The sequence below is a fragment of the Marmota marmota genome, unplaced genomic scaffold (assembly GCF_001458135.2).
Source record: "Marmota marmota marmota unplaced genomic scaffold, marMar, whole genome shotgun sequence".
In the NCBI taxonomy this organism is placed as follows: domain Eukaryota; kingdom Metazoa; phylum Chordata; class Mammalia; order Rodentia; family Sciuridae; genus Marmota; species Marmota marmota.
Genome location: NW_026000005.1, coordinates 26,479,508 through 26,504,433, shown reverse-complemented (window position 1 = coordinate 26,504,433; position 24,926 = coordinate 26,479,508). Strand labels below are relative to the sequence as shown.

General features: G+C 37.5%; 2 protein-coding genes across 9 annotated transcripts in view; one reads left to right on the top strand and one right to left on the bottom strand.

Moving 5' to 3' along the window:
* Positions 1–54: 54 nt before the first annotated feature.
* Mettl21a (methyltransferase 21A, HSPA lysine) overlaps positions 55–24,926 on the top strand; it is a 45,530-nt gene continuing 20,658 nt past the window's right edge. The window contains exons 1-4 of one of the 5 annotated variants that reach the window (XR_007349451.1): positions 68–562; positions 1,959–2,070; positions 10,897–11,016; positions 11,138–11,275. Coding sequence is in view for 4 of the 5 variants with exons in the window: in XM_015481312.2 (XP_015336798.1) it covers positions 416–562; positions 1,959–2,070; positions 11,138–11,535 (657 nt within the window). In the remaining variant the exon portion in view is untranslated. Of the gene's footprint in view, positions 563–1,958; positions 2,071–10,896; positions 11,017–11,137; positions 11,755–20,126; positions 21,514–24,926 lie in introns of those variants that run through there. The other 4 variants (XM_048808413.1, XM_048808415.1, XM_048808414.1 and 1 more) reach the window with 4 other exon arrangements.
* The window catches only part of Creb1 (cAMP responsive element binding protein 1), a 65,028-nt gene continuing 57,959 nt past the window's right edge, over positions 17,858–24,926 (bottom strand). For all 4 annotated transcript variants that reach the window (XM_048808409.1, XM_015481311.2, XM_048808410.1 and 1 more), the window contains one exon: positions 17,858–24,005. In XM_048808409.1, coding sequence (XP_048664366.1) covers positions 23,861–24,005 — 145 coding nt within the window. In that variant the 3' untranslated portion in view covers positions 17,858–23,860. The remainder of the gene's footprint in view (positions 24,006–24,926) is intronic.

The following is a 24,926-nucleotide window of genomic DNA, read 5'->3' as shown; positions in this document are numbered from 1 at the left end:
AGACAGGCTCAGGCAACGCCCGAGGCTGGTTGCAGCTGCAGTGGAGTGCCCTGCAGGCAGTTTGGGGTCCCTGAGCAGTCACCAATGCTTGGTGCACTGTTATGCAGCTCCGAATATGCGCAATGGTAACAGTGGAACTGTAGGGCATCCTATGGGTGTCGGAATACTCAAGGACTTTTTGCTCAAAGATATCCATTGGCACGATTTCAGAGCCACATCTTACCTCCCGTAGGACTGAAAGGAAGAGCCATGCTAAAGGAATTAGACGGGCTTCAGCTCATTTCTTCTTCTTTTGAAGTTATAAACAAACTTAACAATCATTTGGAGTTACTTAAAAGGTAATGCAATTTCTGGCCAGAGTGTCACACAGGATACTTTTGCACGACAGGTCTCAGCAGAAGCGTGGTTAGACAAAATGGCCCTGGTGCCCTATGAGGAGACCAGGGGAATGGGGCTCCAGAAATTCCACCAGCCTCTTGCCACTTTCTCCTTTGCAAACCACACGATCCAAATCCGGCAGGACTGGAGGCAGCTTGGAGTCGCAGCAGTTGTTTGGGATGCGGTAAGCAAGCCCCAGAGGGTCTCTGAAAACACCCTCAGTTATTTGAAAAGAAAAATACCATTATTGAGATACAATTCAGGTACCATGCACTTCATGCACTTCACTACACAAATTCATTTTTTTTTTTTTTAGTATATTCAGAGTAGTGCAGCCATTACCACTTTAATTTTAAAACATTTCATCACCCCAAAGCCCCTTCCCCTTACCAGTCATTCCCTTTATCTCCCCCCCCCCCAATTACACTGCATTTTAATGGCGGTTAACTGAAAACAGAGGGGAGTGAAATGGCTTGCCAGTAATTACCCAGTGAGTAACAGAAGACTGACTGCTTTGGACGCTCACTGAGTTCTCTTTCTAAAACACTGCACCAAAGAATACATAAGGTGACAAAGCCCAAAATGAACATCATGTTTCATCTTTAAGTTTTCCATAGCTGTAAATAATAATTGCTTTTCTACTTCTTCCTCTTTAAACACTGTTCTCTTTGCTTGAGAATGGTGGCTTGTGACTCAGCTCCCTAGTGTGTGTGTGTAGCTCCCTAGTTATTCCTGTTGAATAACTGATTGGCCTAAATACCGTTCTACAGTCTTAACATTGTATTAGGGCTGTTAAAGAAACATTAAGAAATAATAATATTAATCTGACCTGGTAATACCACTTCTGGGAATCCACTTCTGAATAACTGCGTGAAACTATTCCCATAATTAGTACCAATGATAAATAATAATAAGAAATAGGATGCCTCCTATAAGCTGACTGAGGAGAGGAATTGCCAATTATACTCCTAGTACATGGCTATGAAAAACAAACTTTAGTAAAAATTTATGTTAACACTATACCATTTTTTCTATAGGATTATAAGTAAATGCTAACACAAGTTCCCAAACTGGCCAAAACTTACCTTCTGATGCCCAAAACATGTGGTGAGGGCCCCTGTGGGGTGATGAGAGTCAGGGATGCAGTTCAGGGAGCCTTGGGCACTGTGCTGCTTTTTCCTTCTAGGTGAAGTGTGGCCTTGCTGACCTGGCTTGGCTTAGGAATTGGGCATGCCTTATATAAGACTGTTCATGTCAGTTCTTTAGAACGGTTTTCTAAGTCTCAGTGTGAAAATGCTGTGACAATAAAAAATTTAAGCTTCACAGATTCAGCATGCTCCTAGCTAGCTGTGCAGCCCCCAGTTGGGGTGCTGGTTCTGCTGTGTGTGTGCCTCTGTAGGAGGTGACCTCATAGCAGCAGTGGCTAATTTCCTGTGCACATTAGTGGACTGGGCAGTGTGGGGCTGGGGAGAGGGGTGCACATGCAATCTCCTCCTGCCAGTAGCACATAGGCATCCTGAACCCACAGCTCCTGAAGCACTTGTTGACCTTAATCATACTCGCACTGTGTTTTGACTCAGGCTGTTGTCCTTTCCACGTTTCTGGAGATGGGCGCTGTGGAGCTCAGGGACTGCTCTGCCGTGGAGCTGGGTGCTGGCACAGGGCTGGTGGGCATAGTAGCTGCCCTGCTGGGTGAGTGTGATGCACTGCTTACTGCATGGTGAGCAGAACTCACTGAGAGCTGCATTTGCTGTTTTCTTCACATAATATCCATTGTTTTTTCCCCCCTTCCTGGGTTAATTTCTTTTGCCTGCACATATCTGAGTTGTGGGCCAACTGCTGATGTTCATAGTAACTCCAGAGGCTAACAGGCTAATCTTTCATGCTGTTATTCTACTTTTCACAGAAGATCACTTTGCCTCCTTTACTTCTATGTTGCTGATAGTATGATCTTAAGGTGATTTGATTTCAAGAAGAATAGTCTCATCCTTGTATATAGGTTTCCAGTTTAAGGTGCTTAAATCCATATGCTATTGGATATAATCCTGTGTTTTAATCAGCTATTTTGCTGCTATAAATAAAAGACCTGACAAGAACAATTTTGGAGGAGGAAAAGTTTATTTAGGGGTTCATGGTTGGTTGATGACCAGCTCCATTACTCTGGGCCCAAGGTGAGGCAGAAAATCATAGCGGAAGAGTGTGGTGGAGGGAAGTGGCTCAATACATCACGACAGGTAGTGCAGAGAGAGAGAGAGAGCTCTGTTCATCAGACAAAATATGTACTCTAAAGGTATGCCCCTGAATGACCCACCTCCTCCAGTCACACTCCACTGGCCTACAGTTACCAACCATCCAGTTAATCCCTGTCAGGGGATGGATTCACTGACTGGGTTTTAGATTCTCATGACCTAATCATTTCACCTCTAAATCTTTTTGCATTATCTCACATATGAGCTTTTGGGGCTACACCTAATATCTAAACAATAACACCCTGTGAGGTTGGTGGCGCATCAGTCTCTCCTTCATCTAAGGGAACTGAGGGGTTTTTTCTTCTTGGGAGTATCAGCCCCTCCAATGTTTGTACAGACATCTGTTTTAAGAAATTGAATTACTGGTGTACAGTTTTGAATTGATAGCAGTGTTATTTTCTTGTTTGGTATACAGACATTAGTTTAAGCTTAGAGCATTTTTAAGCTTTATTAATATTTTTTAAAAGTTTGCTGTTGACTTTTTTCTACAACTTGTACAGTTGAAGCTACTCAATGATGAGACTAGACCAGCTGCTAAGATATCACATATAATATTTACTAACCAGAATTGTCAGCTGGGGCACTTGTTCCAATGTGGTTTCTGACTCAGAAGTTCTGGAGCAGGACCCGAGAGCCTGCACTTCTAACGAATTCCCAGTGATAATGATAACCTGCTAGATTTCAGACCATACTTGGTGGGAATGATCTGGATTTTGAGAGCACTGAATTCATTACACTATCTGCAGGTATCCAGGTCCTGCTAAAACCCCTCTTTTGTTCTGTCTTTTTGCTGGTAACTCATTTCTTTTTCAGTATTGCTTTTTCTGCTTATGTATCTTTTCCCAAAATCTGATGGGGAGCTTGGGCAAGGTTAAAAGTAGACATCAGTTGATTAAGGCCCCTTTCTGTTTGAACCATGGCCCTCTGTGCTTGATGAGGCCTTTCATGGTCCTCTGCTTTTATTTTCCTAGGTAGGCCTTATAATATCCCCAGGTATGTTCCGTATTATTTTTAATTTTTCATTTTTCAAATGAAACGCATTCTGGGCCTGAGGAACTTTCTGAAGTTCCAATTAGTGATGATCTGGGACTCAAAACCAGGTTTAGTAGACACAGCAGCCCAAGTTGTTGTCTTTTCTCCCTGCTGATAACAGTTCACTTGAAGATGAAATGAGGTTTCTTCTGTTTTCTCCTGAGAACCAGGACCTTAGTGGTAAACTGCACAGTTTAGTTGTACTTGGTTTTGACACCTCTTTTTAACTCTTTGTGACTTGAAGTAAGTTGCTTAATCTCTTAATGTTAATTTCCCCATCTGTAAAATGGGGTTAATAAGAAAGAGTATTTACTTCACAATGAGGATCCATAGAGATTGTGCATGGAATTTGTTAGCTCACTGTTACAAGTGAAATACTGTGTGTGAATTGTTCTTCTGAGTATTTCTTTTTCTAATCTAGAAATCTGGATCTGTGGGGCTGGGAAAGTTAGGAATAAGGTATTTTAGTTCTGTTACAGAGCAAAGGATTAGTTAGTTGTTGCCACAAAGGACTTGGTTGGTTCTGAGAGTGAGCTGGAAGGGTAGAACAGCGTACTTATTCTGTTGATTTGGAGATGCGTGCTTCATAGCCCCACTTCATTCTCACCTCTTGAAGTTCTTTCCTGCCCTATCCCAGAGAATTCATTGCTGCCTTATTTCTTTTCCCTGTATGTAGGCAGTTGTTTCATGTATCTGTCTCTGGTAGGCTGAGGCTCTTGAGGAATGGGAACACATCTCAGTCTGGGTGTATTTGGCCCTAGTATAGCACCCATTGCTCAGTAGATGCTCAATTAATTCTGGAATAAGAGATGGAAAAAACTAGATTGAAGGCTTTTTGAAAATGAGGAAAGTTAATGTTTTCATCATAGAACTAGATGTAATTCTATTACAAAAATAATTCTTCATCACTCTACAACATAAAACATAATTACCTTTAGCATTTTGGTATATTCCATTCTTTTCCTCCATCTGTATTTTTAATTATGATTTTATATATATGTGTAATGTCTGCATATGTGTATATATCTGCATACATACATATGCATACATATACAAATGATAGTTAATTTACCATTACATCATAAGCATTTCTCTTTGATGCTAAGTGATTTTCATACTGACTATTTGTAATCACTGTAAGAGTTAGGCTAGAAAAATTTTGATGTTCAAACCTGAAGTAAGAAAAAATAATCTTTTTAAAATGGAGTCAGTGGTTGTTTCAGTCAGTTTTTTTTACTGCTGTGACCAAAAGACCTGTTAAGAACTATTAGAGGAAAAGTTTACTTGCAGGCTCACAGTTTCTAAGGCCTCAGTCCACAGACAGCTGCTCCATTCCTCAGAGCTTGAGGTGAGGCAGAAATCAAGGTGGAAGAGTGTTGTGGAGAAGAGTAACTCACATGATGACCAGGAAGCAGAAAGAGGCTCTACTAGCCAGATACAAAATATATACCCTAAAGGCACACCCCCCAATGACCCACCTCTTCCAGCCTTTAGTTACCTGCCTTTAGTTACCACTCAGTTAATGCCATCAGGGGATTAATTCACTGATTGGGTTAAGGCTCTCAACCCAAACATTTCACCTCTAAGCCTTCTCACACAAAAACTTTTAGGGGACACGTCACATACAAACCATACCAGTGGATTTAAAAAAAAAAAAAATAAAGGATGGTAATTTTGAAACATCTCAAAGGAATTGATTGTTCCCCTTTGAAAAATATTTTCACATTAGCTGATCCAGGGTCTGCATAGTGAAAAAAAAAAAAAAAAAAGTGGTGGTGGAGGGGTGTTTTCATTTTTTGTAATCTTCGTCATTTATTTCTGAATTCAGAGAGCACCTACCAAGTGCCTGGTGGAATCAGTGTGGATCGAGCAGGGGCCAGGCAGGTAGAAATAAAGTCTTGGGAAGCTTATGTTCTGAGTCCATGGGTGAGTGGGTAAAGGGAGATAGAGACAAATTGACATTAAAAAGCCCCCCAAAGAGGTAAGTGTTCTACAGAATGTTAATATAGGGCTGCTGATCACTGAGCACTTTCTGTGTTCTGAGAGGGAGCTGTGTGTCTGCAGTCTCATTCTCACTGTCAGCCTGCATGGTAAATAGGCCTGACCCACTTATAGTAATGTTCAAGTGTGAAAATGAAGGGTTATTAACAGAGAGTAGGTAACTTGCCCAAGGTCACAGTTAATAGATTGTGGTTAGAATTAGAATCTGGTTCTGACTCTCAAATCCTGGTTTAGTTTAAAAGTTTTCCCAACTGTTATGCTACTTGGAAACTACTTATAGAAGAATATCTCAGATGAGTTAGGTTGGGGTCAGGGAATCTGGATTTTAGAAGCTTCTAGGTGATTTGAAGCCTGACTAGGCTTAGGAGCCACTGTCTTAAAATACAACACTTAGGAAGAATTTGCCTTTATTTTTCTGATTCTAGTTCACATCTACACTGACTGTTTGACTTGCATAAGTAACTTAAAGCTGGATCTCTCTACTTGACTAATTTCCAGCACCACATGCTAACTCCTGATGCTTCTCCCCTTCCCAAATATATTCTTTCTCCTCTGTTGTGAGTTGGCATCACTGTCCCTCACCTGGTTCTCTTGAACTTGCAGATTCTGTCTTTTAACTCTTCCTCCAATCACCCTGCTTTTCACTCCCCGTGCCTGGCTTGAGCTCTCGTTATCTGTCTCCCACATGATCACTCAGCCCTCCCACCTGGCCTTTCTGCCTCTGCGGTGGGTCTCCTCAGACCCACTCTCACAACAGCTGTCAGAGTGTTCCATCTGAAAGGTGAAATTGATGGGGTGGCCTGTGTTTAAATGTTTCTTTGCCTTCCCATGGCCGGTCTGCAGGCCAGATGCCAGGCCTCCCAGCAAAGCTTTGCAATCTTGTCGGTCTCTCTCATGCTTTGAGACATTCCTGGGACACACACACTGCTCTGGCCTGTGCCTTTTGCCCCGAATATGCTTTCTTCACTCCTTTCCCTGGTTCGTGCTATATCTTAAGTGTAAGTGCAGGTTTCCCTTCCTTCAGGAATATTCCTTTGGTCTCTGCTCCTTTTGAAGAATTTCTCCGTTGTGACACATGATTTCCTGTGTGCACCCATATTCCTTTATTTTCCTTCTCACACTTTTATTTACTTATATCCCTCATGCGGCTCTGAGCTCTAGTATTTTCTTGCTCATCTTTTTGGCACATAGTATGTGCTTGAATGTTTGAATAAATGTTGCTTACAAAACTAGGATTAATGATGTCTGTTTTTTTTTTTTTTATTTCTAAGTGAATGACAGCCTGCTGTGTTGTCTTATGGAGTTCATTTCCCCTCCTTGCCCAGTGTAAATCTCTTGAGCAGTCACGTTGCCCCCATCTTCACTTATCACTGATACCAGTTCCTTGCTTCATCTTACTCTCCAGGCTAAAGAAACCCAGGTCAGATGCTTTCCCTGTTCCAGCCCTGGTACGTGCATGTGCGTATGGCTGGCAGGAGCAGTGCTCTGCTGGCTTTCACTTTAAGTTCAGATCAGAAACCTCAGAGGGGTTCTGTTTTACATGCCTTTTTTATTGGTGAATTATAATTATGCATTAATGGTGGGACTCGTTGTTACATCAAGGGGGGCCTTGACTCCTGGACATTCATACTCTGCTTCCTGTCTTGCTCTGCTAACTGACTCTTTCATGATTTTGCTCTTAAGCCTCCAGTCTTTCTTTCTCTATTCTCACCCTTAGCCAATGACATTTCTGCTTTCACAGGGGAGACTGAAGCCATCTGAGGAGAATTTCCACCCACCCCCACCCCTGCCCCACTGCCTCTAACCACACCAGTGTCTGGTGGACCACCATCTCTGCCTTTCTTCCTGAGGTTGTAGTTGAATGTCCTTTTTAGGGCCAGTGACCTCTCTGTGCCTCAGATCCTGCCCACTCTCACCTACTCAGTGACATTGTCCCTGCATTGCTGCTTTTCTGCCCTTCTACCCAATAATTTCCATCAGCATATAAACTTGCTGTTACTTCTCCCATCTTTTCAAAACAAGAAATACAAACCTAAGTGCTTGGTTGTAGGTCTGTGGCAGGGAAAGCATTAAATGACCCTGGAATATCTTGCCATACCAGATAGCAAGGAAGCTTTCAAAGATGACCAGGGTTGTGTCAGATCAGAGGCCACTAGCAAAAAATGGCTCCATTTGAACATCAATAATAATAATTTCAGTAGATTAAAGTATGTCAAATATGTTTAATTCATGAGTTTACAGCAACAAAATGAACCTAGGTATCTTTGGAGAATGCTGAGAAACCAGCTTTTTATTTCAAAATAGGGTTTATAAAAGGGGATGGAGAAGGAAAATGTATCCTGCCTGTCCTATTCAGACAGTTGATATACAAAATGAGTAGCCATTTCTCTTTATAGAATGTTCTTAACAAATGCAAAAAGAATAATAATGAACTGAGGATTTGGGCACTAAGCACCAGTGGCTTCTCATGTCATAAAAACGGAGTCTACCAGACACAGCATACCTCTTGATAAAAAACACACTGCTATCTCTGAAATAGTCCCATTAAAAAAAGACAACAACAACAACAACAACAAAAAACCCAAATTTATAGGAGATGCAGAGGACAGAGTCCAATAAATGATGCTGTCCGCAAAATTCAGACTACAGGAAACTACAGGACAAATGATCTGTTTCTTCCTTAAACTGCAAGGGAAAAAAGGATGAAAAGGAAGCTGATATTCAGAAGATAGACTCAAGATGTCCTCCACACCTCCCTCCCCAACCAGGCAGAAAAGAAAAAAACCATGGACAAAGTTGTAACATGTAGGGAAAGACACTTGGGTGATAAAACCTGAGTCAACAGTAAAAGACAGATTCTGAGGAAAGCTGGTGTGGCACTGAAGGGTGGGCTGCATTTGGGAGCTGGCCAGACCTGTGCTTGAGTGTGGTTTCAGCAATGTGCAAGCTACTGGCATCCTTTACTTAGACCACTGAGGGGGTCTTCACTGGTTTTCTTGCTACTGGCCTTGCTACTGCCAGACATTCTGCTAAACCCAAGACACACCATTTGTACCTCTGTTCAGCACTTTCCAGTGGCTTTCTGTCTCACTCAGTGAAAATGAAACTCTTTTTTAAAAAGTTTTTTTTGGGGGGGGATACCTAGGATTGGACTCGGGCACTCAACCACTGAGCCACATCCCCAGCCCTATTTTGTATTTTATTTAGAGACAGAGTCTCACTGAGTAGCTTAGTGCCTCGCTTCGGCTGAGGCTGGCTTTGAACTTGGGATCCTCCTGCCTCAGCCTCCCGAGCCGCTGGGGTTACAGGCCTGTGCTACTGCTCTGGGCTGAGAAAACTGAAGTCTTTTTGAAACATGGCTAATGAGGCCATACATGGTTGTCCACCTTCCCCATGACTTCTCTGACCTCATCTCCTCTGACTTTGTCCCTTATTACTTTGTTCCAGCCGTACTGACCTCCTTGCTTGCCTGCACACTCTTGAGTGTTTGCACTCGTTCTTCCGCCTGCCAGAAATGTTCTTCCCCCTGATATGCACTTGATTATCCCCACACATCTTCAGGTCTTCCCAGGTCACCTCAGTGAGGCATTCCCTCTACCCAATCTAGAATTCCACACCTGCCTCCCTTACTTCCTGACATTTCATGTCTCTTCTGGCTTTGTTTTTTCCTTATCTTATTTCAACAACAAACAGATATTATACCTTAAAATAACCATAGTGCTTATCTCCTCACTTGAACATAAACTCTGTGCGGGTAGGATTTTTGTTATCTAGCTGATGGTAGTACTTAGCTATTTGTAGAGCTCTCTCAGGATGTTATGGGAAATAGTCAACTGACATTCAGATCCTATTCAAACTTCTGGAATACCTAGTTGGGCAGAAGTAGCCTCCAAAACCCTCAAGATAGGCATTAGAGGAGCTGTTAAAATGGATACAGAAGTGATGTTGAAAAGACTAGATCATTCTAGTATTGCCAAGAGAGTTGGGCATGGTGACAACATGCCTATGGTCCTAGCTCCTTCCAGGCTGAGACAGGAGGATGGCTTGAGGCCAGCTTTGACAACATAGTGAGAGAATGAAAGAAAAAGAAATCCAGAGAGAAAATCCTAAGTCAAACCAGGAGGAGTCTGTCTACAGTTGCATTATTGGAAGAAAAGAAAACTATCATTGAATCCTGCTCCTCAGGTAGCTCACTCTCTAGCCAAGTGTAGTAGTTCTAGGCTGGTGAAATCTAATAGCATGAAAATTTTCATTGTATCATGCTCTAGGACTACAAATGTCAAATGTTATGTGTCAAGATAATAAATCCTGGGTAAAAGCCACTACTGGAGTGGTGCTGACCATTGCTGGTCTGGAATCCTAAACTGAACTCTTAAACAGAAAAAGGTGCAAATTAGAAATACTTTCATGAAAGAATGAAACATTTTTAAATTTCAGAATTGCAGGGGCCAAAACTAAACAGGATTTTCATTTCTGTAGATGGCGTTGTATTAGGGCTGTTGTTGTTTCACTTCAAGGGTAACTACAGTTCAGGTTTTCTCTTTCATTGACTAAAAAATTTAGATCTTAGAGTTCATTGTCAATACACCCCCCCCACACACAAAAAAGAACATTAATAAAATACTGCACCTTAATTTTCTACACCATATCTAGTAACTTAGCAGTTAACACAAGCTGGCATTTTAACTTAGATCTTAGATTGCTTCACTACTATACAGTAATTCTTTTTTTTTTTTTTTAAAGAGAGAGAATTTTTAATATTTATTTATTTTTTAGTTTTCGGCGGACACAACATCTTTGTTTGTATGTGGTGCTGAGGATCGAACCCGGGCCGCACGCATGTCAGGCGAGCGCGCTACTGCTTGAGTCACATCCCCAGCCCTACAATAATTCTTAAATTTAAGAATTTTCAATAATTGAAGATGATTATGTAAACACATACGGGTTGGCTGCTTCAAACAACATTAAGAAAGATGGACTGGGATTTCTCAGTATCACTTCTGTGTTGTTTTAAAAAGTTTAACCTCATAAAACAGCCTTTCCCCATTTTGGGGATCTCGTCATCTTTGTAATAATATTCTGCTCCCAGACTTTTCATTTTTGAATTACATTTTACCATGAGGTCTGCTATCCTGAGTTCATGAAGCAGAAGAAACCTATGAAGGGTGAGCTAGCTGTGTTTGCAGCATTCAAAAACATCAGCTTTCTTTTCACTTGGTGACTCTGTAATTTATAGGCATAACTTCAGCAATAGCAGTCATGTCATAGGGGCAAGTCAAAGGATTACTTTTACCAGTCGGCAGTGCAAAAGGAGCAACCAGTTGCTGTTTTGATCCATTGCAACTCTCCACAAAGGGTGTGGTATTCTGCATGTCAGGTGGAATATTTATAGTGTTCTATGTTTTAACTTGACCCTTTCTCTCCTTCCTACAGTTGTACTGATATACACCTTGCTTTCTCTTTATCTCATATTATAGGTGCTCACGTGACTATCACGGATCGAAAAGTAGCACTAGAATTTCTTAAATCCAATGTTCAAGCCAACTTACCTCCCCATATCCAACCCAAAGCTGTTGTTAAGGAGCTGACTTGGGGACACAATTTGGGGAATTTTTCACCTGGAGAATTTGACCTGATACTTGGAGCTGACATCATATATTTAGAAGAGACATTCACAGATCTTCTTCAAACACTGGAACATCTCTCTAGCAACCACTCAGTGATACTTTTAGCTTGTCGAATTCGCTATGAACGAGATAACAACTTCTTAGCGATGCTGGAGAAGCGATTTACTGTGAGTAAGGCTCACTATGATCCTGAAAAAGATGTACATATTTACAAAGCACAGAAAAGAAACCCAAAGGATGACTTATAGTTGGCTACGCTTATAAGAATATTGTCATTGAGTGTGTCAGTTAAGGTCTTAGACTGGGAATCTAACCATACTTAAATGAAACGGTTGTTGTACACATCTCTCTAACCAAAGGTTGTCAAGGGACAAAGCACATAAGCAGTGCTTTGTTCTATTGCTGTGATTTTAGTCCTATCTTACTCTGAAATTCCATCAACATTAAAGGAAAGTGTGAGATTGTCATTTATGCTGTTTCTGTCTCCTGCATTGATCCCTCTTGGTGAAGGGCTGGTATAAAGGTGACTTTAAACCAGCTGAGTTGTTTTTGGCAAGGTTAAATCATGTAGCTTATTTTAAACACATTCAGAGATACATAATGTTTATTCCAGTTTCATAATTTTTTGAGGTTTAACATACATTCCCTGGACTATTGTTGCTGTTGAAATCTTGTCCATTTAGATTCTAAGCACTTTTTTGGCTGAATTAAGTTGTGAGTTTTCTGTGTGGTCTCATATCTTGCTTTTTAGTTTAGTTTCAGGCTTAGGTATGTAAACAAAGGAATAAGTAAAAATAAAATCTTATTTATTTTTTGGAAGTACCTGAAGTCTTGAAAGATTTGGAGAAGTTGTGTTCTCCGAATTGAAAGCTGTGGTTCCCCTTCAGCTTTGCCATTTCTCGTGCTTTTGTTTATTTATTTCCTAAGCTTTCCCTTTTCCTTGTGCTCTTACAATGCATAGGATGAAAGTTTAAAAGAAAAAAAAGTTTTAAATCTCATCCCTCCACAAGAAGGTAGCTTCTGTCCTGTACTTGCAATTGCTCATTCGATGTCAGTATTCCCCAAAAGGTGATAGCTTCTGGAGGGTCAGAAATATTTCTGCTTCTTTCATTGTTGCTTCCTCAGTATCTAGTATGTCACAACCAAATTAAGAGTATTGATCTTTGGATTATGTGTTTGCTACATTTGTTTTATGATTATCTTTGATAGACTTTGTGGATGAAGTCACCATACATGAACTTTTGGCTTAAACAAATTTAGACCACAAGACTATTATAATCTCAATATGGTATTTGGCACCAGAGGTAAATTCATTTTACAAAATATTATCAATCAGACCTCCTTTTTAAACTTTTGAAGAATATTTGGATATGAAAAATACCCAAGAATATATTAGTATCTACATATATTTAAAATAAAGATTTTGCTTTAATAAAAGTGAATTCAAAGTTGTGGGTATTCTGTGATATACCAGTTCTACACAATTCTGACAAATACACATGAATGAAAATGTCCTAGCTCACTGAGTCTATAAGATGCTCACATACCATGAACATGGACGCTGTAATTAAACAAATTTAAAGCCTGGCAATATCACCAACACTATAATGAAAACCCAATCTCATTTAGGTTTGATATTAGAAATTAATATATTGCAGTTCAGTTCCTTTAAGCTCTTTGGCATTGGAGGTAGGTATTAAAGTGGTAGGGGTAGGGAGCTTCAGGAAGTCCATACATTCCCTGGACTATTATTGCTGTATCAGGAAGGTACCTGGATGCTGTCCTAAGTGAGAAAGTGAGGTAAGATGTTATTGAATTATATATTACATTTTCATAAAATATTAACATGAGAATCAGAAAAGGTTGAAAAATCCCCTATCATGCTCTACAAAGAGAACATGGAAGGAAAAAAAAGTCAGCAGGAATAGTTTGATTGAGTGAAAATCAAGTGACTTTTCTTGGCTTTGGGTTTGAAATGTCATTGTAGGACAGGTTCCTTGGGGAAACAGACTGAGAGATGGAGATTAGGCTGTAGAAAGTTTAAATATGAAGGCTCCCAAGATCAACATTCTGAGAGAAAGAAGCCATGATTGGGATAGAGGGAGCATTTGGGCTGTGATGCAGTCAGGAAAGTCCTCAGCTCCTTCTTCAGAGCTGCAATAGCCCTGCAGTTAGACCATATTGAGGCAAGGTGATGGGCCTTCATGCCCTAGTGTGGATTAGTTTGAATGGAAGGGGTACAACCCTGGGCTAAAGACAGTACCACTAAAGGGACAAAGTTGAGCCGTCAGTCACCAACATCCCAAAAAGCCAGGGAAATGAGTCCTTTAGAGGTGTATGTAGGAATGGAAGGAGGGAAAATGAATGAGTAGCATACTACAGTGTCCCACAAATGAAATTATGACATACCTTTTATTGTGTTAAAAGTATTCATTTATCTGATAAATGTACACTATAAGTGTGCTTGTTTTTGTCCTTAAGTTAAAGATAAAAACCTAGTCCAAACCTATTTTATTAATAAACTTTGACTCTTGCATTGCTTAATTTCTTTAAACAATTGTGCTGTTAGGTAATCCAGTGTGTATCAGTAATTTTCCCCCCAATTAATGACATATACTGCTGCCCAGATGCTATGTTAAAACATATTTATGGCACCAGATTCTTAGCACTCCACTGGAATGAATGCTGTTGTTTTTCTAAGTAGATTCCCTCTTAAGGATAGCTTGATTTAGTTATAACAGAGCTAGCCAGAGCCTTGCTATACCATTTGCAGGAAGTTTTTTCACACAAAAGGATCAAAATTCTAGCCCATCAAAATACTTACTTTCTCTAAACTGAACACTAGATTTTTTTTTTTTTTAGGGCAAAATAATGTTTTCTGGAATGTTTTATCTTAGCAAATATGGTCCCAGAAGACCAAGATGATGATACTGTGTACTTTGTATTTTAAGTGTTAACATAGTGCCCTGTTCATAAAGGGAACCCCATAAACACGCATGGAAAATAGATTCCTTCAGTTACCTTAATAAATTACCCAATCTCTGTGCTTTATTTCTCCTTGCCCAAGGGAAGAGAAGTGGATTCTTGGGAATATTAAAATAACAAAGCATATGCTTTTAAAAAAATTTTAATTAGTTATACATGACAGTAGAATGCATTTTGATATATAAATGGAGTGTAATTTCTTATTCTTCTAGTTGTACAAGAGGTGGAATTATACCGGTTGTATAGTCATATATGTATATAGGGTGATAATGCCCAGATTCATTCTACTATCCTCCATACCCCCATACCCCTCCCCTTCACTCCCTTCTACCTTCTATCCGAAGTACCTCTATTCTTCCCTAGCTCCCCCCTCCCCACTTATTGTGAATTAGTATCTGCATATCATGATGAGAAAACATTCAGCCTTTGATTTTTGGAATTGGCTTATTTTGCTTAGCACGATGTTCTCCAGCTCCATTGATTTACTTGCAAATGCCATAATTTTATTCTTCTTTAAGGCTAAATTCCATTGTGTACAATACCACATTTTCTTTATCTATTCATCTGTTGAAGGACACCTAGGATGGTTCTATAGTTTAGCTATTGTGAGACAAAGCATACACTTAATAACAAAATTACATGAATTTTTATGTGAATTAAAAAATTATTGGTGCAGGGCTGGGGATACAGCTCAGTTGGTAGAGTGCTTGCCTTGCATGCACAAGGCCCTGCACAATCCCCAGCACCACACACACACACACACACAAATATATATCAGTGCAATATAATTATAATAGGGGGATTTGTTATACCATATTAATACATGCATATAATTTGATCTATTTCCCAGTACCATTACTTTCCCTCCCTCATCCACTTGCTCTGCTTATCTTTTATTATTTCAATTAGTGCATTTACATTATATACAAATATATAAAAGCAGGATTCATTGTGGCATATTCATACATGTACATAGCAGATTTTGTTCGCTTTCATTCCCCAGTACTTCTCTATGTCCTCTCCCTGCTCTATTGGCAAAATCACGTGAATTTATATCTTAATTTTTCCTTTTTATGATACTGGGGATTGAACCCAGGGCTTGCTACATGCTATGCAAGCACTCTACCACACAGCTACAACCCTGGCACCGCCCCAACTTTTGAGACAGGGTCTCACTACATTACCCAGGCTGAATGTGAACTTGTGATCCTCCTGCTTCAGCCTCCCAAGTAGCCTGGTAGCTGGGATTATAGGCCCGTGCCAACCACAGTACATGGCTACACTATGGTGTTTTTTTTCCCCAGTACTGGGGACTGAACGCAGAGGTATTCTACAAACTTATGTACATTCCCCACCATTTTTGATTCTTTGAGACCTAAATTGCCTATGCTCCTGCCTCAGCTTTCCGAATTGCTGGGATTATAGGTGGATACCACTGCATCAGGCATACACAGTTAAGTGTTTTACAAGTGTAAGTATTACTTTAAAAAAGTTGTTAAAAAATGATAAAAACCAATATCCTTTGTTATTATCAAGAAAGGATATTATCAATTTTGCAGAATTGGAGAAAATATTATAAGGGTCTAATATACAGAATATATAAGAAATTCTAATAATAACTCAGTTAAAAAACAAGCAAAGGACTTGAATAGGCATTTTCCCAAAGATATGTAAACAATTAAACAAAAACATGCTTGAGATCACTAGTCATTAGGGAAATGCAAATAAAAAACACGAGTCCATTCACATAAGAGTGGTCATAATTCAAAAAGAGTAAAATAAGTGTTGGTGAGGATGTGTCAAAATGGGAACCCTCATATGTCCATGGTGGAATGTAAAATGGTGCAGCTGCTGAGGAAACGTTTGGTGGTTCCTCAGGAAGTTCAAGAGAACTAGCACATGACCCAGTAATTCTACTCCATGGTATATGCACCCAAGAATTGAAAAACAGGGACACAGACATTCATAATAGCACTATTCACAATAACTAATGGTAGAAAGAACCCACATGTTCATCAACAGAGTGAATGGGTAACTGAGTATACATACTTAATTGAAACTTATCCTGCTATAGAAAGGAATTAAGTACTGATACATGTCTAATGTGGATAATCCTCAAGGAATGTGTTCAATGAAGAAACCAAACGCAAGTCAAACATGTTGTGTGATTCCATTTATTTGAAGTATCCAGAACTGGCCAATCTATAGAAACAGAAAGCAGACTGGCGGTTGCCCGGGGCAAGAGGGAGAAGGAAATGGGAAGAAAACTTACTTAATGTGCAGGGTTTTATTTTGGCATGATGAGACTATTTGGAAACTGGATAGAGGTGGCAGTAGAACAACATTGTGAATGCACTAAATACTACTTAATTGTTCACTTTAGAGTGGTTTATTTTGTTACATGAATTATACAATTAAAACCAAGCAAAAAGAGCCTTTAAACTCCTGAAAATTACCCTTCTTTCACTAGATGTTAGAATCAGCTGGTTTGGTTAGTATGTATAAAATGTAGAGAAATTAAGGGTGGCACTTCTATAAGGCAGTACTTTTCTGGGTCTGCCTTAGGCAATTTAGTGGACTATAGCACCATTTATGAAATAGAACATGCCAGCTAAAGGAAGATTGGGAGGTGAAATTAGTTTTTTTTGGGATCCATGTTTTGCAATCTGAGTGGAAATGACAATCTTGAGTCTAGAATTCAGGGGAGAGGAAAGAGTCATCCCTGTGTTATCACAATTGTATTCTTGGATGTTTTGGAAGAAAGGGACTTTTCTTCTTTGTTACTTCACTGTTCGGAAGTGTGTTCTCAATATTTGTCAAGTAACAACAAAGATATGAAGAGAAGATTCGTATTTTGATTTTACTGGTGGTCTAAGCATCTGAACACAGCTTACAGGTGACCACAGGATCTGACATTCTCAGCTACAATCTGATTTATGCCTGTTGTTTAATATCACTTGTTCATGCTCAAAAACATCTCCTCTGTACAATAAATTATGTGGTCACTCTATGTAGAAGAGGAAAAATGAAATGTAATTCTTTCAATATAGTGGCAGGTATACCAGGCTTAAAACATATCTTGGCAATTAAGGAATACCATACACAGGAATAAATTAACTAACTACTTACTTTGAGAAATCCCAGACCTTATTTCAGATATAGTATGGGAAAGAATCTTTTGTTCTTAGGCCTCAAGCAAAGAATAACCACATTTCCTTCCTTTCTCTTCCATTTTATGGGATCACAGACGTTCTCGCTTTTCTTTCCATGCAAACATGCATTTTATGACATTGGAGAGAGTTGGCCATGTTTTCCTTAGTATCTCAGGAGAACAATAACATCTCCAAATCCTCAAATAGGTACTGTTCTAGCTTACTCAAAAAGTCTTGTGCTAACTAGGAGTGAAGTAAAATTAAGTAACTGAAGATGTAATTCTAACTGCTGTGCAGCACAAGCTTGTGATAATACTCTAATGTAACTTCTGCTTGCTTAACAAAATAAACACAAGTCCAAGAAAATATGACTTAATATCGACAAGCAAGTATAAAAAGATAGATTTTCCCATCCCCAAAAAAGAGACTTACAGAGTTTTAAAAAGCATATTTATGTGTCTGCACATAAATGTTTGTGTAAAAAGGGCATTATGACAGTTGATACCACAAAGATTACAGTAAGAAAAAGCACTTTATGACAATATTTCACAAATTCACAAGAATCACTTTAATATACAAAGCAATTGCTACCATTCTGAACACAAAGCAGCTACTATGTACATAGTGTTAATAAAATGCATTGTAACTCAGTACATTTTTTTCTTTACACATAAAGCACAAAAAGATTTAGATAAAAAATTAAAACAGGGATGTTTTTAGAATGTAGGGAATCTTATATTTACTTAGTATTCAACTCCAATAGAAACATCAGAGCTAAAGATTGATACCCTGTTTTGTGCTGATAGTTTTTTTTTTTTTTTTGGGGGGGGGGGGGGAAGGTATTCTTTACACTAATCCTCAAGGAAAAAAAAAAAAAACACCAAACACTCCAAACACCTTTCTAGGAACTTCCCTGGTTATTCTGTTTCTAAAAAGTTTCAAGGGATGCATCTGGGTTAGAAATAATTCCTTTTGCTGGATGGGGAAGGGAGGATTACAAGGGATGCATACAAATCGGTCAAGGACAACTTCACAATGGAAAATTGCTAACTAGCACTCTTCTTTGCCACCCCTAATAAATCTATACTTACAGAAAAATGTTGACAAATTATTTCCCACTTTTAATATAAATAATTTTATTACATACACATTGGAGCGGCAACCTGGATAAAAATATGTCTATAAAGCATTTACCAATTCAATTTTTAAAACATAAGAAAATAAAACCTCCCAACACAATGGTAGATCATTTCGTGTGGTTAATTAACATAGATCATTATCTACAGGGATTTTCTTCCTTCCCTACCAATTTTTAAATTATCTCAGATTTAGTCTCACAGCTCTGAGATGCTCCTCAGACAGCTTAGAAATGCCATGCTTCTACAGACAATTAAAAATTAATGCCTGTAAAAGTAGGCAAAATGTGAATTGCCTACTCTTTGACCCTTTTTAAAGATATTTCCTGTAGACTGGTCTTTTTCCTTTTACCTGCTGGTGAGAATATTTTAAAATGTATCATGTTTTATCCAGCTGGGATCTGCACCCCATAGTACAAGGATGCAGACAGGTCAATATTTCCTCTCTGTGCTAAACATTTCTGCCTGCTTATAATATCAACTTGCTTCACAGGCTTTTTTCTATTTTTTTTTTATTTTTCTTTTTTTAAAAAATAAAATTTCAAGCTAAAACACCTGAAATATAATTCTTCTATTCAAATGTTATCTGGTCCCTCTTAAGTTTGTCTGCCCTGTGAGGACCCATACAAAGGCTTAAGCTACATTCACTCATCAGTAAGAACTTATCATAAGCAGATGAGACAGATGGAACTGCAGCACCCTGTTTGATTTGTATGAATTCTTCCATACTGACTCAACTTAATGATATGTTCAACCCCTCAAGGACTAATGCCTCTCCTAGCCATTGATTCTAGAAAGTCAAGGAAACCAGTTCCTGTCATAGAGTGACTCTAGTCAACTGAAAACCCAATATTATTAATATTAAAATATTCAAGATGTATGTAAGCCACCCAATAAAAAGTTCTAGTTGTTCTTTGTACAACTGAGTGAACAAATTCATTTCATAATTTTTCACCTAAAGGCTTACTTAAAGCACACTTCATACTCCCCCCTTCTTATCTGAAATTCAAATTTAGGTAGCATTTGAATGTTAACAAAGCCAATTTAAAATGAGAATAATTTAGTAAAAATGATTACTATATTGTGGTCTCCCATAATAATACTTAATTGCTTTAAAAATATTTTACTGTTCTGGAAAAATGAATTATTTTGGCAAACCACACATGATATTAATGTTGGGGTGAGTATAAAGTTACTCAAAATTAGAAACAAATATTGTTCTTTTACTTTCCCTTCAGTCTTTATCCATGATGAAAAAACTTACGTTTGAATCCCTTTTATTAAACTGGGATAATCAAACTGAATTTCCATATATTTTGCTTTCACAACATTTTTAAGGCTAGCTTTTAGGTGCTAAATGTTTTAATTAATGAAAAGCTTCCATTTAAGAACATCACATGATTTGGAGAGAAGAGAAAGACTAAAAAGTCAATTGATGATGGATGAGGAAATTTCTTAAGTTGCTGATACCCAAACTGGGTCTTTTTTAAAAGTGCAGATTACACCAAACATTTACAAAGAATTAATGTAAATATAATCCAAATAAATATACAACTTTTGTTTTAGGTCAATGGGAAATAATGTACCAACAGTTTTCTGGGTTACAAAAGCAACAAAATTGGGAAGAAATGAAAAGGTATGTAATTACTGTTTCTACTACATGAGTAAGTCCTGCAAAATGAAGCAGCTTTTGATAAACAGAGGCCAATTTGTTAATTAGCTGACTACAGTTGATCACAGAATTAAAAACTTTATTAAACATTAGAAGAAATCTAGATTGAAGTCACTTCAAGTAAGTAAGAGCATTCTGGTTTATACAGCCTTGTTTTTTCCTAAGCCTTTGTATGATTCCACCTGTCACAAATGGTCAAACAGTAGGGATTAGTCCCAAGACAAACTTTAGCCAGATGACTTCTGATCAGACAGCCTGCTTGATTGGTATTGTGCTTTCAGATACTAGCACTGTTGCTGACCTACTGCCAAAACACATTTTCTGACAAAATCCCTGCTCAAATAAAACAACAAAATTCCTCCCCCAGGATGACTTTTGAAAATCAGTGGTTTCTTTTAAAAGCTATCTTCAAAGTGTTCTTACCACTGTTAATAGCTGCCAGAGACAAAGCAGAAAAAAAAAAAAAAAATTGGGGGAGAGGGGAGTACTTTTCAAGTGACTAGTAGCATATTTAAAAATATCAAGCCAAAGAAAACTAATAAAAAAATAAAATACTTGGAAGAAAATTAGAAGATAAAATCAATCATTGAGTGCCAGAGTAATGCAGTCATAGAAACTATCAGAAGGGATGCAATAGGACACACAAAAATGTAAAATTTCATCTGACCTCAATATACTATAATACTCAGCATTCCTGACTTAAGAGCTCTCAGAGCTTTAGATTATATACTGTATGTATATATATATATGTACACATATATTATACAAATGCCATTTCTTCACCCCCCCCCCAATATCTAAACAAACAGAGCACCTATGACAATATTATGGTTGCCAATATGGTACTTGAGTTTGAAAAAGAATCAACTTAAAACTGCATCTCATGATAATGTGAGCACATTGGATCTAGCCCTTTCTAAGCCACTTTTCAGTTAAATGCTATCAAAGCATGAAAACTCATGAGTAATATATCAAAAATAAACCCCTCCCCAATCATTTTTATTAGTTAATCTGTCCTATAGATAAAAGTGCCACATGGCCCTATATTTGCAAAGTGAGCGGTACCAAACTTGCTATTTTCTAGGCAAATCAGTAGCATATGTACAGATTCCTATGATATTTTCATTCCCTTTTGGCCAATATGAAGAGAAAAACATTTATTACTGGTTATGTGGCCATATATATTCTTGGTACAAGATTTTTTTTTATTATGTCATTTTCTTAATAAAGATTCTCAAAGTTACAAGCTTAAAAACACACTTTTTTCCTTATTCTCATATTTAAAAAAAAAAAAGCCTGCACAAAAGATGCTTGATTTCTGTCTGTATAAACTGAAATCTTCAAGTCTCTCCAAGAGTCTAAAACAGATTTAGCAACACAATACATTTCTCACCTCATTATTAAGTAACTGACTTCAAACCAGTGCAATCATACTCAAGGTACAGAGGACAGGTCTTTATAACTTATAAATGCACCCAGCTAATATGAATGTGATTGCCTTAATTTATCAGGGACCAAGAGGACCACCAACTTCCTAGTTAAGTAGAAAGCCGCAACTTTTGGAAACATGGACAATTTTAGAGATTACAACTTGCTACATACCAATTTTTCACTTATAAAAGACATTCAATATGTTCAATTTGACATTCTGACTAAATGTGAAATAATTCTAGTTTGTGAACATATTTGTGATTTTTGCTTGGTTTCTGTTAACACCAAGGTTAGAAAATGATATCTATGCTGGTATACAAACAATTTTTATGCTATCATTTTCCCCATAAGCTCAGCAGGACAAACATCAAACTTTACAGCCGTTTGAAAGCCTTCTTGAGAATCTGGTGAACTGTCCAAATATAAAGACTACATCACTCAATTCTTAGAATGATGCTCCTTCACAAACTCTGTTCATCCTTGAAAAAAGACAATGGTTTGTTACAAACAAAAATATAACATTTACAAATATTAAAAATCTTTTTTAAAAAAATGGACCCAATAAACTAATACTAGTATCTGCACAATGTTATCATGATAAACAAATTTAACTTTCTTAAATAAACTATGACTAAATAGGAAACTAATTTTCTAAGTTGCTTGACTTTTTAAAAAGAAATTTCCTTCTCAAATAAAAAATCATAATCTAACATCACCTCAGTCTCCTATTAAAAAAATCTACCTTGTTCTTATATTTTTCTTTTAAAGGGTAACTTTTAAATTTATCAAGCTTAGTGAATAAAATGAGTAATTAAAAGTATTACTGGAAACAACGTATGATACATACAAATACAGACTGTTATAGCCAGAAATTAAAATAGGTAGCTCCTTTATAACTGACAAAGGCTATACAGCATATTGGAAACATAAAACATAACTACCCTTTTAAGAAGAAAACAAATGTTTTGTAAGAATGATAGTCCAAATATTATAGTACTGTAGATTCTGAGGAAAATTACTTTCCTTGTACACATCAAAACACTGTACTTCTTAGAACCATATCCTTATCACTTCTTCACTTAAAAAAATTCACTAGAGGTTCTCTGATAAAAGTATGTGAATCTGGAAAAGATTTAAAAATCAGTATTTTTCTATAACACATAAACATACATCACTTTGTTTTCTTTAACATCTTGAAGGCTTTTCTGTTGGTGGTACAATGTAAGTGCAAGGGGCAGCAGCAAATTAGAAATATCTTTTTAAGTCAATGAGTGACAATATAAATATTTTTGAAGGCGAGGACAAAAACTTTTATTTAAAAACCTTGTTATATAACTCAAGGAATGGTTTACTAGCCAGCATCTTTTTACTAAGATTTAATACTAACTAAAATAAGCTTTGTACTTTTATTTACCTTGATTTAATTTAAAATTCAAATGACATGCTTTTTCGTTCAGTTGCTTACTTCTTTTAATGTATTCAAAAATGCTGAACACACAGAGAACTGGATTAAGAAGCAACAACTGCCCTAGGAAAGAGCTGTCGTTAAATACAGAATGTTTTTTAAGAACCAAGGACAACTTTTCAGTACTGAAGAAAAGAACATACAGAGAAAGTACTCCGAATTCATTCCTAATTTCATACTAAAATTCTTTTTTAGAGGGTGTGTCTTTTAACAATTTTACATAATTTACAATGAAAATGTGAAAACATGTGAATTTGGCAATCAACACTTCCTCATTACAACTTACTTACTTTATGCATGCGGCCCACACATTACTTCAGCTCAAGAGGCTGGGGAAATTCTGTCCCTAAGGCAATCAAGGAGCTCAGCACAAACCTTGAAATCATTTAAAATTGAAATCATTTAAAAAAAGATTTCATTTTCCTCATTTCCCCCATCAATTTACAAGTAAACAAATTATTACTTCTTGAGGAGGGTGGGAGTTGAAAAGCAGAAGTCTCTTCATGATTCCTGGCGCTGCAAATTTCTTGAGGGGAGAAGTGGAGGCAGGTGTTGGAACATTCACAGTTTAATGCAAAAGCACAAATGAATGAAATTCTGTAGTTGCTTTCAGGCAGTTTTGCGCATAGAAAAAAAGAAATGTTTAGAAAATAAAATGTTTATTTTTGTCTTTCTGGTTGTGGCCAATCCAGTCCATTTTCCACCTTAACAGGTGAAAATTTAAATCCCAAATTAATCTGATTTGTGGCAGTAAAGGTCCTTAAGTGCTTTTAGCTCCTCAATTAGTGTCTTGTTTTGGTTTTCAAGCACTGCCACTCTGTTTTCTAAACATTTCACATATTCTTTCTTCTTTCTACGACACTCTCTTGCTGCTTCCCTACAAAGAAAAAAGAATAGGAAAAATTATACATGATTTTCATATTATTTATTTTAGACTGCTTTTTAGAAAAAACAGTTCAAAACATTTTAATGTGTATTAGGTGTCTGAAAGATACAGAATGACTTTGCAATTTCCTTATATCAAATTTTGATATTCTATATTCTATATGGAAGGCTGATTAAAAAACAAACATGAAAACTCCATAAGTAAAAGTTAAATGATCACTTAAAAGCTGCATCTTAGTATTTATTAAAATGCCTATCATACCTGTAAAACTTTACATTGTATCCATATCAGTAATAAGTAAGATATACTGAAGCAAAATTCTTTAAATAGAAAATCTTATAAACTGATAATTTAAGAGCATTTAAAAAATCTTAACAGAGTCTCTTCAAGATGGAAAGACCTACAATGTTCATGGATAAGAATTAATATCATCGAAATGGCCATATTACCAAAAGCAATCTACAGATTCCAGATTCCATTAGGTTCCCATCAAAATACCAATGATGAGGCTGGGTATAGTTCAGTTGGTAAAGTGCTTGCCTCCCATGCACAAGGCCCTGTGTTCAATTCCCAGCACCACAAAAACCAAACAAACAAACAACAATGACACTGGAATCAACAGTTCTAAAATACATACGGAAGAATTAAACACCTAGAATAGCCAAAGTAATCCTGTGCAACAACAGCAAAGCTGGATGAATCACAATACCTGATCTGAAATTATTCTATAGAGCTACAGTCATAAAAACATCGAGGTACTGGTATAAAAACTGATCTAAAATCCTCATACAGTCATATGGTCCATGACAAAGATGCCAAAGCCATATGTTGGAGAAAAGATAGCCTTTTAAACAAATGGTGCTGGGAAAACTGATCTGAAGAAGAATGAAACTAGATCCCTCCCACCCTATA